Raw genomic sequence first — 19,637 nt, forward strand, 5'->3', positions numbered from 1 at the left:
CAAGCACGGCCACTATCCAAAGGACGGCGCTGTACTTGGTAAGCTGCGAGGAGGACCCAGCTCTCACCGAAGCGCTGCGGCCTCTTGAAACAGCTGATTGTGGGGGTCCTGGGTGTCAGCCCCCTGCCAATCTGATATACACCATTTCCAGCAGAAGAGAACTTTGGGACATTTCTGGGGTAAGGCCACAGTTGGACCCCTCTCCACATCATCCTAGCCAGGTTCACTTCCAGAGTTGTGACTCATCTTTGTGCTTCCCACATCTATTGTACGGAGCAAAGTTCGCCATGTCACCTTGTGCTCTACTGAGTCACCTCTATGACGGGCCAGGGGCGCAGCTTCACACCACCCTTTCTCACATATACCCTTCTTTCGGAGATCATAGGTTCAGCTGTATGCCATCTGTGTGCCAGTTTGGACAGATCTGTAAACAAAAAGTATAGAGATCTGCCATTTGGGCAGTGAATCCCGACAGACCCAGTATGTTCAGACAGCGTTCAGAATGTGACGGATCTGCCGCAATCTGAACATTTCTCTGCTCCTATGACGGGACGGAAAAACTGAACTCCTGAAAAAGGCTACAGGCACACGACCGTATGTGGTTTGCAGTCCGCAAATTGTGGAACCACAAAAAACAAAAAAACGGATGACATCCGTATGCCATCCTTTTTTTTTTTTTACGGATCCATTGTAACACGGCCTAAAACGGACAAGAATAGGACATGTTCTATTTTTTTGCGGGGCTTCGGAACGGACATACGGATGCGGACAGCACACGGTGCGCTGTCCGCATTTTTTGCAGACCCATTGAAATGAATGGGTCCGCATCCTATCCGCAAAAAAAAACAAAAAAAACGGAACGGACATGGAAACAAAATACGTTTGTGTGCATGAGGCCTATGTCTACCATTACAGAAAGGACAGGTATGGGTGGGATCAGGCAGCAGAAGGGCACCTGGTGCCAGTGTGAGGGCAGGACCTCCTGTAAGTAGTAGCATTGGCACACCCGGAATGTGCAGTGTTTGCCCCTGGGCAGTATCTGCAGACAATGTACAATTCACACCAGGGATCACATGGGCTCAGCTGACCCGCAGCTTTCTGGGCGGTGGTCTACTACCTGAGGCAGTCCAGCTGGGAGTTGTAGTCCCATCAGCCGCCCTGCAGTCACAGGCTGAAGACACAGTGACTGTCACATGACGGAGGCACCTACACAGCAGGGGACACTTCCTGGTGATTTCTTCTTGAACTGGGGATGTGCTGAGGCTCACACTCTAGCGGGTCACACAGAGCAGGACTGCGGGTGACACTCAGGTGGTCCCTGTGGCTGGCGGGTGAGGACGTGTACCGGTCACTGTACACACGGTGCGTGTTTCCTGCGTGCGGAGTGACGGACTATGGATGAGCGGAGCCCGCTGGTCACCTACAAGCTCAGCCTGTCCACGGAGGAGCGCGGCAGCCGGAATGTCCCGTCCCGGGGCAGCGGGCAGCGCGCGGGCACCCCAAAACTCTCCACCTTCCTGGGGGTGGTGGTGCCCACCCTGCTGGCTATGTTCAGTGTGGTGCTCTTCCTCAGGATAGGTAAGTTGTAGGCGCCGTGCCCCCATAACTGTGGCCCTGCTGTTTGGGGCAGTGGTTTGTATGTTCAGGCGTGTGCTGTGCATACATTACATATGGGTCCTCTGTGGTCACTTACCTCAGGCGTGTGCTGTGCATACATTACATATGGGTCCCCTCTGGTCACTTACCTCAGGCGTGTGCTGTGCATACATTACATATGGGTCCCCTCTGGTCACTTACCTCAGGGATGTGCTGTGCATACATTACATATGGGTCCTCTGTGGTCACTTACCTCAGGCGTGTGCTGTGCATACATTACATATGGGTCCCCTCTGGTCACTTACCTCAGGGATGTGCTGTGCATACATTACATATGGGTCCTCTGTGGTCACTTACCTCAGGCATGGGCTGTGCATACATTACATATGGGTCCCCTCTGGTCACTTACCTCAGGCGTGTGCTGTGCATACATTACATATGGGTCCCCTCTGGTCACTTACCTCAGGCATGGGCTGTGCATACCTTACATATGGGTCCTCTGTGGTCACTTACCTCAGGCATGTGCTGTGCATACATTACATATGGGTCCCCTCTGGTCACTTACCTCAGGGATGTGCTGTGCATACATTACATATGGGTCCTCTGTGGTCACTTACCTCAGGCATGTGCTGTGCATACATTACATATGGGTCCCCTCTGGTCACTTACCTCAGGCATGTGCTGTGCATACATTACATATGGGTCCTCTGTGGTCACTTACCTCAGGCATGTGCTGTTCATACATTACATATGGGTCCCCTCTGGTCACTTACCTCAGGGATGTGCTGTTCATACATTACATATGGGTCCCCTCTGGTCACTTACCTCAGGCATGTGCTGTGCATACATTACATATGGGTCCCCTCTGGTCACTTACCTCAGGCATGGGCTGTGCATACATTACATATGGGTCCTCTGTGGTCACTTACCTCAGGCGTGTGCTGTGCATACATTACATATGGGTCCCCTCTGGTCACTTACCTCAGGCTAGGTGCTGTGCATACATTACATATGGGTCCCCTCTGGTCACTTACCTCAGGCTAGGTGCTGTGCGTACATTACATATGGGTCCCCTCTGGTCACTTACCTCAGGCATGTGGCGCATACATTACATATGGGTCCCCTCTGGTCACTTACCTCAGGCATGTGGCGCATACATTACACCTATACAGCTCCCCACAGTCTATCCTTGTATACAGGGGATGTATTGTATCTAGGTGTACGAGTATACAGGAATATTGTATCTAGATGTACAGTATACAGAAATATTGTATCTAGATGTACAGTACACTGGAATATTTTATCTAGATGTACAGTACACTGGAATATTTTATCTAGATGTACAGTACACTGGAATATTTTATCTAGATGTACAGTACACTGGAATATTGTATCTTGATGTACAGTATGCTGGAATGTTGTATCTTGATGTACAGTATACTGGAATATTGTATATAGGTGTACAGTATACTGGAATATTGTATCTAGATGGACAGTATACTGGAATGTTGTATCTTGATGTACAGTATACTGGAATATTGTATATAGGTGTACAGTATACTGGAATATTATATCTAGATGTACAGTATACTGGAATGTTGTATCTAGATGTACAGTATACTGGAATGTTGTATCTAGATGGACAGTATACTGGAATATTGTATCTTGATGTACAGTATGCTGGAATGTTTTATCTAAATATACAGTATACTGGAATATTGTATCTAGATGGACAGTATACTGGAATGTTGTATCTTGATGTACAGTATACTGGAATATTGTATATAGGTGTACAGTATACTGGAATATTATATCTAGATGTACAGTATACTGGAATGTTGTATCTAGATGTACAGTATACTGGAATGTTGTATCTAGATGGACAGTATACTGGAATATTGTATCTTGATGTACAGTATGCTGGAATGTTTTATCTAAATATACAGTATACTGGAATATTGTATCTAGATGTACAGACAAGAAAACGGAGCTCATTGTACCAAAAAGTAAAAATATATATTATTAGGTTCTGACATGATTAAAAGATATACGCAATGACCGACCAATGACCAAGGGAAGTATGATAAAATGAATACACAGGTGAGTCAACAGTCAAAAATGAACCCACATGGCAAGAAAGCAGGGTTTGTGTTGCAAGTGCAGCATGAAAAATGGACAACAAACCACAATGAAGGCCAGGTATAAAGTGTAACCTGTATCAAATGCCGTATGGGTAAACAGAGGACGGGGACTCACCTGGAAAAGACCGTGTGCTATATCACCCTGGATGGCGCTACCCCAACGCGCATTTCGGAGTGCCTTCGTCTGGGGGTCAAGACGAAGGCCCCAGATGAAGGCACGCCGAAATGCGCGTTGGGGTAGCGCCATCCAGGGTGATATAGCACACGGTCTTTTCCAGGTGAGTCCCCGTCCTCTGTTTACCCATACGGCATTTGATACAGGTTACACTTTATACCTGGCCTTCATTGTGGTTTGTTGTCCATTTTTCATGCTGCACTTGCAACACAAACCCTGCTTTCTTGCCATGTGGGTTCATTTTTGACTGTTGACTCACCTGTGTATTCATTTTATCATACTTCCCTTGGTCATTGGTCGGTCATTGCACCACGTATATTCCATTCATCAATATACATTTTCTTCACAATTGATACGTGTGCTATCCCAGGGTGGCGCTCTTTTTCTGCTCCCATTCACTTTTTAATGGCATATCATTTACTTCTTTCTTTACATGTATATCTTTTAATCATGTCATAACCTAATAAAATATATTTTTACTTTTTGGTACAATGAGCTCCGTTTTCTTGTCTTTTCGCTTATTTCACTCCGGAGCTAGTACCGAGTTACAACTACGGGTGTCCTCCGTGGCTATATTGGGTGGACACTGTTTTCCGCCTTCCATCTGGACACCCTTGGTCTTTTTTGTTTTCCTATCTAGATGTACAGTATACTGGAATATTGTATCTAGATGTACTGTATACTGGAATATTGTATCTAGATGTACTGTACAGTATACTGGAATTCACAGTCTGAAAATGAAAGCCGTAGAAGACAAACTGTTGAAAATGTTTCATAAAGACCAAATGGAAAACTGATTTTCAGCCCCAGATTAGTAGAATGCAATAACAACATCCCTCTCACTCCAGTAAACCTATGTCTCCACTCTCCTTCCCACGTCTTTAAGAATCCCCTACCCAACCTCCTCAATAGTCATAACTGATACCCCTCAGTTCCCTAGTAGTTAAGCAGTAGCCCCTCCCCTAACCCTGGTAGACACTCTATTAAAGAGGTTGTACCATCTCAGACATTGGGGGCATATCGTTAGGATATGCCCCCAATGTCTGCTAGGTGCGGGTCTGGCAAAGTTCCAGAGGGCACACCACACATGCGTGGCTCCCCTCCATTCATACCTGTGGGAGCGATGAATTTCCTCCAGCCCCATAGAAGTGAATGGAGTGGTGGGCGCACTTGTGCGGAGTGCCTCCCATTCATTTCAATGAGACTTACAAAAATTGCCAAGCGTGATAGAAATGGAGAGTGACTGCACTTGCGTGATGCACCCTCCGGAACTTTTCCAGGTCCGTTCTAAGTATAGGTGCGGGTCCCAGAGGTGGGACCCACATATCCTAACGATATGCCCCCAGTGTCTGAGATGGGAAAACCCCTTTAATATGGAGTTTGACCCTCCTTTGCAGCTAAAAAAGACTCTGCTTTTCTTGGATGACTTTCTAGAAGATTTTGGAGTGGGTCTGTGGGAATTTTGGCTCATTCACCCAGAAGAGCATTTGTGAGGTCAGACACTGATGTTGGATGAGAAGGCCTGGCTTGCAGTCTTTGTTCTACTGTAGTTCATCTCAAAGGTGTTTGATAGGTTTGAGGTCAGGAGTCTGTGAAGGCCAGTCAAGTTCTTCCACACTCAACTCACCTAACCATGCCTTTATGGACCTTGATTTGTGCACTGGAACAGAAAAGGGCTTTCCCCAAATTCTGACCACAATGTTGGAAGCATTCAATTATCCTAAATGTCTTTGTGTGCTGAAGAATTAAGATTTACCTTCCCTGGAACTAAGTGCCCTAGGCATTATCCCTCCTCCACCACACTGTACAGTTGGCACAATGCAGTCAGACAGGTAACGTTCTCCTGGCACTTGCCAATCCCAGAACCCAAAACTGTGTTCCATCATAAATGACATGGCTCCTCCGGCACTTCAGGCACCCATCAGATGCTGCTCTTGATGAACCAGGGCCATCATTTAAAAAAAAAATAATGTCACCTTATTGTCACGCTCGTGTGTGGGAGGAAAACACAACACGGAGCATAGGAGGGAAAAGGGGATACCGGAATAAGTCCTGGAAACTAGGGAAGGAAAATGGACACCTCCTAGAGAAAACCCTAACTCCAGTCCTGACAGACTACTAGTATGAACAGGCCCCAAAGGTAGGCAAGTTTATACAGCGGATACCTAGAATCCTATCTCTCCCTATATGACCCTGTAACTAATGACAGGACTGAGTCTACCTGTTTCTCCAAAGGGAAGGACGAACAGGAGTCCCCCCCAGGCCTAAAGACAAACATCAGGGAAAGGCAACATACACATATATATAAACAAAATACAAAAGGGAAAGGAAACACTTATCTTCAATGAAGCTTTGGTAGCACCAGGAACTCAGCTGAGATCCACACAGCAGCAATCCACAAGTCCAACAGAAGCTATAAACCGCATAACATAGTGGGAGAAACAACAATAAATACAGAAGGTTAAAGGGAATCTGTCACCAGATTGTGACCTTATAGACCGCTTACATAGCGCTCTAGCATAGCAGTCTATGATTCTAATGGTACCTTTGATGTTTTCTTGTGAAGTTCCCCCAAGGCAAAAACGGACTTTTATTCATATGTAAATTAGGGATCGCAAGTGCCCAGGGCGGCGTTCACCTCGTTGGTGCCCAGGCTGTTCTGCCTCTTTTCGTCATATCCCCGCCCCAGCCTCTTCCTCTGCCCGCCCCGCTCTTCCTTTGCGTCCTCCTTCTCTGCAGCGAGATCCCGCGCCTGCACTATCCATTGCTTGGCCGGGGCATGCACACTGCGATGCCCATTGTGGGCACGGCATCGCAGTAGCTACTGCGCATGCACCGGCCAACGGCGAGAAACAGCGGCGAGGAGGCGGACCAGAGACACCCACAATGGGCATCGCAGTGCGCATGCTCCGGCCAAGCAATGGATAGCGCGGGATCTCGCTGCAGAGAAGGAGGACGCAAAGGAAGAGCGGGGCGGGCAGAGGAAGAGGCTGGGGTGGGGATATGACGAAAAGAGGCAGAACAGCCTGGGCACCAACGAGGTGAACGCCGCCCTGGGCACTTGCGATCCCTAATTTACATATGAATAAAAGTCAGTTTTTGCCATTAGAATCATAGACTGCTATGCTAGAGCGCTATGTAAGCGGCCTATAAGGTCACAATCTGGTGACAGACTCCCTTTAAATGACCATAATAGCCACACCCGGGGAAAAAAGGTGTGGCAAGCACCAGAAACAACACAGACTTCATTTGATCCAAAAGTAAAACATGTCAGATCAAACCACGTGTTGCCAGTCTCACAGATCTCCTGCCACCGGTCGCGGGAACGTCTGTACGTCTCGGTACGTCCGTGACACTTATTGAGCATGCAACCCACTCCTAATCATGGCATCTCAAGGGCTCTCTGGTTTCCTCCTGAAACCTGACAAGCCCTTTAAAAAAGTTTATAATTTTTTGTAACCCAAAATGGTGCCATTAAAAATTAAAACTCATCCTGCAAAAATAATGAATGTGACGAGAATATGAAAGAGAAATGCTTGAGCCACAGTAGGCCTGGTTGTTAAGAGGTTAAAGAGTCTTAAAACATCAGTTTGGATATCAGCCAAACCAGAGTCTCCTCCAAAAGGACGAGACATCAACCTGTAGACACTTGCCACATCTACAGGGGACATTAGAGAGACAGTTTTATTCCTTTTGGAGGAGAGCTAGTTAACATTCTTCCAGGGAGCATTGCCTTTAACCCCTTAAGGACACGGCCATATTTCACCTTAAAGAGGACCTTTCACCAGAATAAAACATCTAAACTAACTATACAGACATGGAGAGCGGCGCCCAGGGATCCCCCTGCACTTACTGTTATCCCCGGGCGCCGCTCCGTTCTCCCGTTATAGCCTCCGGTATCTTCATAGTTAGGCTCCACCCAGGGGAACCTGACGGCGTCTCTTTCTCCTATGCTGTAGCGCTGGCCAATCGCAGCGCTCAGCTCATAGCCTGAGAGTTTTTTTTTTTCTCTCAGGCTATGAGCTGAGCGCTGCGATTGGCCAGCGCTACAGCATGGGAGAATGAGACGCCGTCAGGTTCCCCTGGGTGGAGCCTAACTATGAAGATACCGGAGGCTATAACGGGAGAACGGAGCGGCGCCCGGGGATAATAGTAAGTGCAGGGGGATCCCTGGGCGCCGCTCTACATGTCTGTATAGTTAGTTTAGATGTTTTATTTTGGTGAAAGGTCCTCTTTAAGGACCAGGCCATTTTTTGCAAATCTGACCAGTGTCACTTTATGTGCGAATAACTTTAAAACACTTTTACTTATCCAGGCCATTCTGAGATTGGTTTTCGTCACATATTGTACTTCATGACACTGGTAAAATGGAGTAAAAAAAAATCATTTTTATTTATAAAAAAATACCAAATTTGCAAAAAATTTGGAAAAATTTGCATTTTCAATTTCTCTACTTCTATAATACATAGTAATACCTCCAAAAATAGTTATTAATTTACATTCCCCATATGTCTACTTCATGTTTGGATCATTTTGGGAATGCCATTTTAGAAGCAAATCTTGAAATTTTTCCAAAATTTTCAAAAACCCACTTTTTAAGGACCAGTTCAGGGCTGAAGTCCATCTTTGTGAGGCTTACATAATAGAAAGCACCCAAAAATAACCCCATTCTAGAAACTACACCCCTCAAGGTATTCAAAACTGATTTTACAAACTTTGTTAACCCTTTAATGGAAAATTGAGATAACATTTAAAAATTTAACTTTTTTGGCAGATTTCCCATTTAAATCAATTTTTTCCAGTTACAAAGCAAGGGTTAATAGCCAAACAAAACTCAATATTTATGGCTCTGATTCTGTAGTTTACAGAAACACCCCATATGTGGTTGTAAACTGCTGTACGGGCACACAGTATTGCAGAGAAGGAAAGGAATGCCATACGGTTTTTGGAAGGCAGATTTTGCTGGACTGTTTTTTGGACACCTTGTCCTATTTGAAGCCCCCCTAGAGTAGAAACTCCAAAAAAGTGACCCTATTTTAGAAACTACACCCCTCAAGGTATTCAAAACTGATTTTTCAAACTTTGTTAACCCTTTAGGTGTTCCAGAAGAATTAAAGGGGTTATCCGACTTAAATAAATCTATTCTAATTGCTTTTATTGTAGTCCAGTGAAAGTTTATTAAAATCGCTTTCATCACCTATCTATCACTATTTGGCCAGTTCAGTTCTGGGTCATGTGACCCCCGACGTCAGAAAGCCGGTTCTGCTGATGACGTCTCGTTTACAAGTTTCTCCCTGCTTGAGGGAGTGTCCAGGCTCTGTAAACGAAACGTCAGAGCCTCTGGTGCCCTCCCCCCTCCAGCTCTTCTAACACTTCCTCGGCTCTGGTATGCGATCGCTCATGCGCAGTACATACCAGAGCCGAGGTGATCTCTTCTTCGGCAGCAGGGTATGTTATTCCCTCCTGCATTCACTGGGGCGAGAGGTGGCAGTTTGTAAACGTTCCCCTCTGTATCTGGGGATCGTTATTACAGCCCCCCCCCCCCACTAGTACACATTGAACACCACCTGGGAAATATAAATAAATTATTGGCCATCATTATTATGATCATCATCATCATCATTATTCAGCTATATAAAATCCTTATCTGCCACCAATATATGTATTTATCTAAGCAATATCCATATTGAATATATATTTGAATAATATAGATATTGCTTAGATACAGATAATGCTAATGATATTTTCACACTAGCGGCAGGACGTATCCGACAGGCTGTTCACCCTGTCGGATCCGCCCTGCCGCTATTTGACGGTGCCGCTGGACGGATCCGTTATTGCAATGCATTTCTAGACGGATCCGCACCTGGATCCGTCTACAAATGCTGTCACTTGTCACACTGATCGGCGGATCCAGCAGGCACGCAGCTCCGACGACGGAGCTGCCTTGCGGATCCGTCCTTCCGGTCTGCGCATGCACAGACCATGAAAACTGTGAAAAAGACTGCCAGAGGGATCCGTCCATCCACATGGCAAGCGGATAGACGGATCCATCCTTCCGGTCTGCGCATGCACAGACCATGAAAACTGTGAAAAAGACTGACAGAGGGATCCGTCAATCCGCATGACAAGCGGATATACGGATCCGTTATTGCAATGCATTTCTAGACGGATCCGCACCTGGATCCCTCTACAAATGCTGTCAGTTGTCACACTGATCGGCGGATCCAGCAGGCAGCTCCGACGATGGAACTGCCTGCCGGATCACACTAACGCTAGTGTGAAAGTACCCTAAAAAGTCGGAAATCCAGTACTTTTAGTCAAGCGTCAGCTCGCTGTGCACTGCCGTGCTGCGCCATAGCTCCACCACCGTCCCCTTTATAGTCAATGGGAACAGAGCGGCAGTCCAGCGGCACGGCCAAATAGCGGCAGGGCGGATCCGACAGGGCGAACAGCCTGTTGGATCGATCCTGCCTCTAGTGTGAAAGTACCCTTAGGCTCCATTCACACATCCGCAAATGGGTCCGCATTCGTTCCGCAATTTTGTGGAACGGGTGCGGACCCATTCATTTTCTATGGTGATGGAATGGATGCGGACAGCACACAGTGTGCTGTCCGCATCCGCATTTGCGGAGCGTGGCCCCGATCTTCAGGTGCGCAGCTCCGCAAAAGATAGAACATGTCCTATTCTTGTTTGCAGCTTGCGGACAAGAATAGGCATTTCTTTAGGGGTGCCGGGCGGGTGTGTTGCGGATCCGCAATTTGCGGGTCCGCAACACACAACGTACGTGTGAATGGAGCCTTAGTGTGATCCGGCAGGCAGTTCCGTAGTCGGAGCTGCCTGCCGGATCTGCCGATCGGTTTGTCAACTGACAACATTTGTAGACGAATCCGTGTGCGGATCAGTCTAGAAATGCATTGCAAGAACGGATCCGTCTACGAATGCACCAAAAGGATGGATCCGTCGATCCGCTTGCCATGTGGATGGACGGATCCCTCTGGCAGTCTTTTTCTCAGTTTTCCCGGTCTGCGCATGCGCAGACCGGAAGGACGGATCCGTCCTTTAGTTATTTTACACTGCCGGTGTTCTGGAAAATTTCTATACCTTGCCAGAGCTCTATACCGGAAGTGAAGAGGCTGCACCGCAAGTGATGCGGCCACACAGAAATCAGCTGGATGAGGGTTTGTGCGGCATTTTGCAAGCGCACATCCACTTGATTATCAAAAATTCATGGAAGCGCTGTGGGAAAAGCACTTTGTGCACATGCTCGAAACTGCGCGTGCGCACTTAGGTGTAGGTAGATTTTCCAGCCAAAAATGTTCCATCAGATCTCCGTACCCCTGAGTGCAAACGCGACCAGAAATCATAAGGGGCAGAGCTGAATGCAGAATATCGAGGTCACCACATAGCAGAGTTGAGTGCGGGATATTACCACAATATCCTGCACTCAACTCCGCTATGTTGTTACCTCGAGTTTCTGAACTCAGGTTTGCGGTAAGGATGAACTGCTCCACTCAGGAGTAGGGAGATCTTGTGGAACATGTTTCTTTTGAAAATCTACCTCTACCTACCCCTAAGTGCACACACGCGGTGTACTATACAGCTGCAATGTGACAGGAAGATCTTCTACCCTGTGTGTGTATTTTTTATTTTTTTGCAAAGTGCAGAGCAGGGGGAGGGGAAGGTCAGGTTGTTCACGCCCAGAAATATTCATGAGGCAGAGCTCAGGCTTTGTTGTTACACGCCCCCTCAGCATGTACTTCAGCATGTAAACACAGCAATGACAGAACCATGAAAAGGTGTACATATGGGTTTTAACTTGATGAAATCTAGCTTAACTAAATTATATGTATATCCTGATGGGTTTTAAGTGTTTTTATTTTTTATTTTTATTAACTCGGATAACCCCTTTAATGGAAAATAGAGATGAAATTTCAGAATTTCACTTTTTTGGCAGATTTTCCATTTTAATATTTTTTTTCCAGTTACAAAGCAAGGGTTAACAGCCAAACAAAACTCAATATTTATGGCCCTGATTCTGTAGTTTACAGAAACACCCCATATGTGGTCGTAAACTGCTGTATGGGCACACGGCATTGTGTAGAAGGAATGGAACGCCATATTTTTTTTGGAATGCAGATTTCACTGGGATAATTATAAGCTGCCATGTCGCATTTGAAGCCCCCCTGAGGCACCCCTAGAGTAGAAACTCCAAAATTGTGACCCCATTTTAGAAACTACACCCCTCAAGGTATTCAAAACTGATTTTACAAACTTTGTTAACCCTTTAGGTGTTCCACAAGAATTAATGGAGAATAGAGATAAAATTTTAAAATTTCACTATTGCGGATGTGCTAGCGGCGATCTAGCAACCCATGTCCTCAGCTCTATACCCAAAATCCCGGTGACAGGTTCCCTTTAAGACTCCTTATGCCAGGTAACGTAAGAAGAAATAGTACTTGAGAGCAGCAGGTTGTGTTCTTTATAAGCAGGGGTCCTCTGTATGCTGACAGCCATCAGTTCACGATGTTGCCATTGATTTTCCGCTTCTCTTTTTGCAGGATTTGTCGTGGGACAGTCTGGTCTGTATGAGACGGTGGGCATGCTAATCCTCTCCTATTTTATCATCGGTATGACTGTGCTGTCAGTCTGTGCCATATCAACCAATGGAGCTCTGGACGCTGGTGGAGCCTACTGTATCCTTTATGAGAAGGCAGCTACACGACCACTGGTGATTGTAATTCAAGAATCTAAATTGGTTTGAACTTTTTGAATTTCTTTATTCATCCTTCTGAAAGCCGAACCTCTACGGCCTCATGCACATGGCTGTACATGCCTTTGATTTGTGTTGGGCAGTAATACGTTTATAACGATAGATGGGAGGTTGCATTACAGGTTTTATCAATGCATTGACGCTACTCACGATATCCTAGCGGTTGTTTGGAATTTCTAAATCTCGACAAACATGAGTCGGTATACATGCTGAAGATCTGCCTTACTGGCATGATGGAAAATTATCAACTGACATGATAGTTTTTTTGCTTACATTGCCAGGGTCTGTTTTGATGATGGCTATTACTTGTAGCTACGACCTCAAAGGGTTCCCCACAGCACCAAGTTTAGACAACATTTTAATGGATACATTTGAAGGGAACCACGCCATGAGCGGTCATCAATTTTTGGATTGGATTTTTAATTGTGTCCAATTTATTGATGACTTTTTTTTATGTAGCAGAACTAAGAAAAGAAAAATACTTAAAATACTTGAGTATTACTTTATTACTTAGAATTGCTTGTTTTGTCTGGGGACCAATCATTAGGAGAAATAAAATGGCCGCCGTCCTATTAGTGCACACAAAAATTGTCCTAATCATGCAGGAGGACAAGTTACCCTTCAGAACACTGAGATATAGAACTACCTCATCCTCCTCTCTGATTATGATCCTGAATACAGATGATAACTAGCTGAATCTCTGTAGGAATAGAGTTCACAAGGAGACATGAAGTACAGAGAGGACGGACAGGACCGACTGTGATAATGTGGAGCTGTGGTAATGAAGCCAACTGCATACAAGTGCTGCTGCTCATTACCACACCTCCACCCTCCTCTCTGTACTTCATGTCTCCTGAGCTCCATTCCTACAGAGATTCAGCTGAAGATCATATTAAACTGTATTCAGGATCATAATCCCTGACAAGTAGAGAGGAGGCTGAGGCAGATCTTTACCTCAGTGTTGTGAAGTAACTTGTCCTCCTGTGTAAATGAGGACAGGTTCTGTGTGTACTAATAGGACGGCGGCCATTTTATTCCCCCTGATGATTGTTCCCAGACAAAACGATATAACTAATAAAAGATATTTGGGAAATATTTATAATAAAGTAATACTTAAGTATTTTTATTTTCTTGATTCCCGGAGAACCCCTTTATGGAACTTAACCACCTCACATCCGCCCATAGGATATAAATGTCCTATGGGTGGATGTTTATCTCTGACTGGACGTTCTGGAACGTCCATTCAGATATAGCAGCTGCACGCTAATCCTGCACCAGCCGAGCAGGGGGCTCGGGACTTCTATAGACCTCGATCAGCCCTGCACTGAGGCTGTACATTGCTGTATTGCGCTGTACAGCCTCTCTGGGGGCTGTATTTACCCTGAAACTGGGGCTACTATGTCAGCCCCAGTTACAGGAGAAATCAATGGTGAAAAAAAAAAAAAAGTGAAGTTAAATGTCCCCCAAAGGTCTTGCATGAATAAAGTGCAAAATAAAAAATAAAAAAAATAAAACAATAAAGTGATTTAAAAAAAAAAAGGTTTCACATGTAAAAAAAAAATTCCCCAATTAAGTAATAAAAAATAAAAAATATTTAAATAGAAAAAAATAATAAAATAGACATATTTGGAATTGGCGCATCCGTAACGACTGGCTCTATAAATATATCACATTATCCACCCTGTCCAATAAACACCATTAAAAAAAGTGTAAAAAAAAAGCAATTTTTGTCACCTTACATCACAAAAAGTGCAACACCAAGTGATCAAAAAGGCGTATGTCCCACAAAATGGTACCAATAAAACAGTCACCTCATCCCGCAAAAAATGAGCCCCTATATAAGAAAATCGCTTAAAGAATAAAAAAAACTATAGCTCTCAGAACAAGGAGACACTAAAACATAATTTCTTTGTTTCAAAAATGCTATTATTGTGTTAGGCCTCATGCTCACGACCGTTGTGTGCATCCGTGGCCGTTGTGCCGTTTTCCGTTTTTTTTCAATGGGTCCGTGGAAAGTCCGTGACTTTCAATGGGTCCGTGGAAAAATCGGAAAATGCACCGAGAGGGGAGGCCGCACACTGGCCACCAATGAAATTACAATAGAGGGGGGCCGACGGAGGCCGCCCCCTGCGGCACCTGAAGGGTTAATTGTGCTGATCACAGCCCCCTGTAAAAGATCGGGTGCTGCCAGGCAGCAGGGGGCAGTCATGTACACAGTTAGTAGTATATTCTAACTAGAAGCGTCCCCATCACTATGGGAACGCCTCTGTGTTAGAATATACTGTCGGATCTGAGTTTCACGATGTAACTCAAATCCGATGGTATATTCTAACATAGAGGCGTTCCCATGGTGATGGGGACGCTTCAAGTTAAAATATACCATCGGATTGGAGAAAACTCAGATTCTATGGTATATTAACTCCTGACTTTACATTGAAAGTCAATGGGGGACGGATCCGTTTGAAATGGCACCATATTGTGTCAACGTCAAACGGATCCGTCCCCATTCACTTGCATTGTAATTCAGGACGGATCCGTTTGGCTCCGCACGGCCAGGCGGACACCAAAACGACTTTTTTTTCATGTCCGTGGATCCTCCAAAAATCAAGGAAGACCCACGGACGAAAAAACGGTCACGGATCACGGAAAAACGGAACCCGTTTTTGCGGACCGCAAAAAAAAAACGGTCGTGTGCATGAGGCCTTAAAGTGAAATAAATGAAAAAAAGTATACATAATAGGTATCGCTGCATCCGTAACAACCAGCTCTATAAAAATACCACATGACCTAACCCCTCAGGTGAACACAGTAAAAAAAAAAAAAACTGTGGCAAAAAATTACATCACAAAAATTGCAACACCAAGAGATCAAAAAGGCGTATGCCCCCAAAAATAGTACCAATCAAACCGTCACCTCATCAAAATGAGATCCTACCTAAGACAATCGGTCAAAAAATTAAAAAAAATATGACAATGGAGACACTAAAATATGTTTTTTTTTGCTTCAAAACTGCTATTATTGTGTTTAAGTTAAATAAATAAAAAAGTAGACATATTAGGTATCGCCGTATCCGTAACAACCAGCTCTATAAAAATATCACATGACCTAACCCCTCAGGTGAACAACATAAACATCACATCACCCTCCAATCAAACCGTCACCTCATACTGCAAAAAATGAGATCCTAACTAAGACAATTGGTCAAAAAATAAAAAAGCTATGGCTCTCAGAAAGTGGCCCATTTGTGGATTTAGTGGAAAGTGGCCCATTTTGAGCCTTAGACTACTTTCACACCTGCGTTAGGTGCGAATCCGACTGGTATCTGCACAGACGGATCCGCACCTATAAATGCAAACGCTGGTATCCGTTCAGAACGGATCCGTCTGCATTATTCTCTCCAAAAAAAAATCTAAGTCTAAGTGTAAGTCAAACGGATCCGTCCTGACTTACATTGAAAGTCAATGGGGGACGGATCCGTTTACAATTGCACCATATTTGTGTCAATGTAAAAGGATCCGTCCCCATTGACTTAGGCCCCCTGCACACGAACGTGACACAAATATGACACAAATTGACACAAATATGGTGCATTTGCGGATCCGCAATACACGGGTGCCGTTCCGTGGGCATTCCGCATCACGGATGCGGACCCATTCACTTGAATGGGTCTGCAAATCCGGAGATGCGGAATGGTGCGGAACGGAAGCACAGAACGGAACCCTACGGAAGCACTACGGAGTGCTTCCGTGGGGTTTTGTCCCGTACTTCCGTTCCGCAAAAAGATAGAACATGTCCTATCTTTTTGCGGAACGGCCGGATCGCGGACCCATTTAAGTGAATGGGTCCGCGATCCGCTGTGGCTGCCCCACGAACTGTGTTCGTGCATTGCGGCCCGCAGCACGACCACGGGGTGCACACGTTCGTGTGCAGGGGGCCTTACATTGTAAGTCAGGACGGATCCGTTTCCAGAGCGGAATGGAGTCTGAACGGAGCCAAACTGATGCATTCTGAACGGATCCTTATTCATTCAGAATGCATTGGGGCTAAACTGATCCGTTTGGGCCGCTTGTGAGAGCCCTGAAACGGATCTCACAGGCGGACTCAGAAACGGCAGTGTTCCTCTGTCTTCTGTTTACATAACAATGGAGACTTGCTCACATTGACTGTGTTATGTAAACAGAAGACAGAGGAGCACTGCTAAGGCTCAAAATGGGCCACTTTACAGCTAATTTTCAAACAGAAATGTATGATTTCAGTAATTAAAGTATATTACAAAAATGGTCAGCATCACTGCCGCTGTCCCTTGTCTTTTGATGGGATTTTAGAGGTATATCATTCAAAGATCTTCCCTTTCTGTATGCAAACAGTGAGGCCTCTCTAAATAATGATCCAAATTTAGCATCCTGTCCTAGGATTCCCGAGTATTTGCATACGGTTTTGTTAATCTATGAAGAATGCTTGGAGAACTATGGAAAACACAAACTGATCTTTCCTTTTTCTCTCCTCTTCGGTTTCATCTGGTCATCTTTCTTTACCCTCACTTTCCCATTTCTCTTGCTACCATTTTTCTAGAATACACCTATCAACTAATTTATTTATTACCGGTGTATATCACATATTCTTTTCCTTCTTCTCCTCTATACTTGCAATCCTTCTTGGGAGGCTCCTGAAAGTATGTGGAGCATGAAAGCTGCCACAAAACAGCATACAGTATAATTCTTCTCCATAGGTTTTACAAACAATGAACTCTCTAATCTACCTCCTTTTCTTCTGAGCTGTACGTTCAAAAAATTAACCACATCCTTTTCTTTCTCCACTTCAAGGTCTAAGGCCTCATGACATCCATTTGAGTACTCAACAAACTTCTTAACCACCTCAGCTCCCCTAGCTTAAACCCCCTTAATGACCAGACCACTTTTTACAATTCTGCACTAGACTACTTTCACGGTTTATTGCTCGGTCATACAACTTACCACCCAAATGAATTTTACCTCCTTTTCTTCTCACTAATAGAGCTTTCATTTGGTGGTATTTCATTGCTGCTGACATTTTTACTTTTTTTGTTATTAATCGAAATTGACCGAAATTTTTGCAAAAAAATGAAATTTTTCACTTTCTGTTGTAAAATTTTTCAAACAAAACTACATTTCTATATAAATTTTTCTCTAAATTTATTGTTCTACATGTCTTTGATAAAAAAATGCAATAAGTATATATTTATTGGTTTGTGCAAAAGTTATAGCGTTTACAAACTATGGTACAAAAATGTGAATTTCCGCATTTTGAAGCAGCTCTGACTTTCTGAGCACCTGTCATGTTTCCTGAGGTTTTACAATGCCCAGACAGTAGAAACACCGCACAAATGACCCCATTTCGGAAAGTAGACACCCTAAGGTATTCGCTGATGGGCATAGTGAGTTCATGGAAGTTTTTATTTTTTGTCACAAGTTAGCGGAAAATGATTATTTATTTTTTTTCTTACAAAGTCTCATATTCCACTAACTTGTGACAAAAAATAAAATTTTACATGAACTCACCATACCCCTCACGGAATACCTTGGGGTGTTTTCTTTCCAAAATGGGGTCACTTGTGGGGTATTTATACTGCCCTGGCATTTTAGGGGACCTAAAGCGTGAGAAGTAGTTTGGAATCCAAATGCGTAAAAAATGCCCTGTCAAATCGTAAAGATACTCTTTGGAATTTGGGCCCCTTTGCACACCTAGGCTGCAAAAAATGTGTGTCACACATGTGGTATCGCCGTACTCAGGAGAAGTAGGGCAATGTGCTTTGGGGTGTCTTTTTACATATACCCATGCTGGGTGAGAGAAATATCTCTGTAAAAGACAACTTTTCCCATTTTTTTATACAAAGTTGTCATTTTACAGAGATATTTCTCTCACCCAGCGTGGGTATATGTAAAAAGACACCCCAAAACACATTGCCCTACTTCTCCTGAGTACGGCGATACCACATGTGTGGCACTTTTTTGCAGCCTAGGTGCGCAAAGGGGCCCAAATTCCAATGAGAATATTTACGATTTCACAGGGCATTTTCTACACATTTGGATTCCAAACTACTTCTCACGCTTTAGGGCCCCTAAAATGCCAGGGCAGTATAAATACCCCACAAGTGACCCCATTTTGTGAAAGAAGACACCCCGTGAGGGGCATGGCGAGTTCCTAGAATATTTAGTTTTTTTGGCACAAGTTAGCGGAAAATAATTATTTTTTTCTTTTTCTTTTTTTTCCTTACGTCTCATATTCCACTAACTTGTGACAAAAAATAAAATTTTACATGAACTCACCATACCCCTCACGGAATACCTTGGGGTGTCTTCTTTCCAAAATGGGGTCACTTGTGAGGTATTTATACTGCCCTGGCATTTTAGGGGCCCTAAAGTGTGAGAAGAAGTCTGGAATATAAATGTCTAAAAAATTTTACGCATTTGGATTCCGTGACGGGTATGGTGAGTTCATGTGAGATTTTATTTTTTGTCACAAGTTAGTGGAATATGAGACTTTGTAAGAAAAAAATAAAAATAAAAATTTCCGCTAACTTGTGCCCAAAAAAAAAAAATCTTCTATGAACTCGCCATGCCCCTCAAAAGTGATCTTTATAGCGCTGCAGCGATTTTAAGGTGTTTTTGCAGTGATCATAAAAAAAAAAAATTCTGTCACTGCGGTGGGGCGGACTAAACGCAAGTGTGCGCACAAGATCAGGCCTGATCGGGCGAACACTGCGTTTTTTGTAGAGCCTATAGAACATGTCCTATTCTTGTCCGCAATTGCGGACAAGAAAAGGTATTTTCTATATAGTTCTGGCAATGTGCGGATCCGCAAAATGCGGAAAGCACATTGCCGGTGTCTGTGTTTTGCGGATCCGCGGTGTCCGTGTTTTGCGGATCCGCGGATCCGCAAAACACATACAGACGTCTGAATGGAGCCTTACAG

The 19,637-nt window shown here is 44.4% G+C and overlaps 1 protein-coding gene across 1 annotated transcript in view; it reads left to right on the forward strand.

Annotated features, from left to right (window-relative positions):
- Positions 1 to 1,094: 1,094 nt before the first annotated feature.
- LOC120998011 (solute carrier family 12 member 9-like) overlaps positions 1,095 to 19,637 on the forward strand; it is a 384,693-nt gene continuing 366,150 nt past the window's right edge. Inside the window, exons 1-2 of the mRNA XM_040428433.1 lie at positions 1,095 to 1,578; positions 12,475 to 12,609. Coding sequence (XP_040284367.1) covers positions 1,395 to 1,578; positions 12,475 to 12,609 — 319 coding nt within the window. The 5' untranslated portion in view covers positions 1,095 to 1,394. The remainder of the gene's footprint in view (positions 1,579 to 12,474; positions 12,610 to 19,637) is intronic.

This window comes from Bufo bufo, chromosome 4 (assembly GCF_905171765.1).
Source record: "Bufo bufo chromosome 4, aBufBuf1.1, whole genome shotgun sequence".
Taxonomy (NCBI): domain Eukaryota; kingdom Metazoa; phylum Chordata; class Amphibia; order Anura; family Bufonidae; genus Bufo; species Bufo bufo.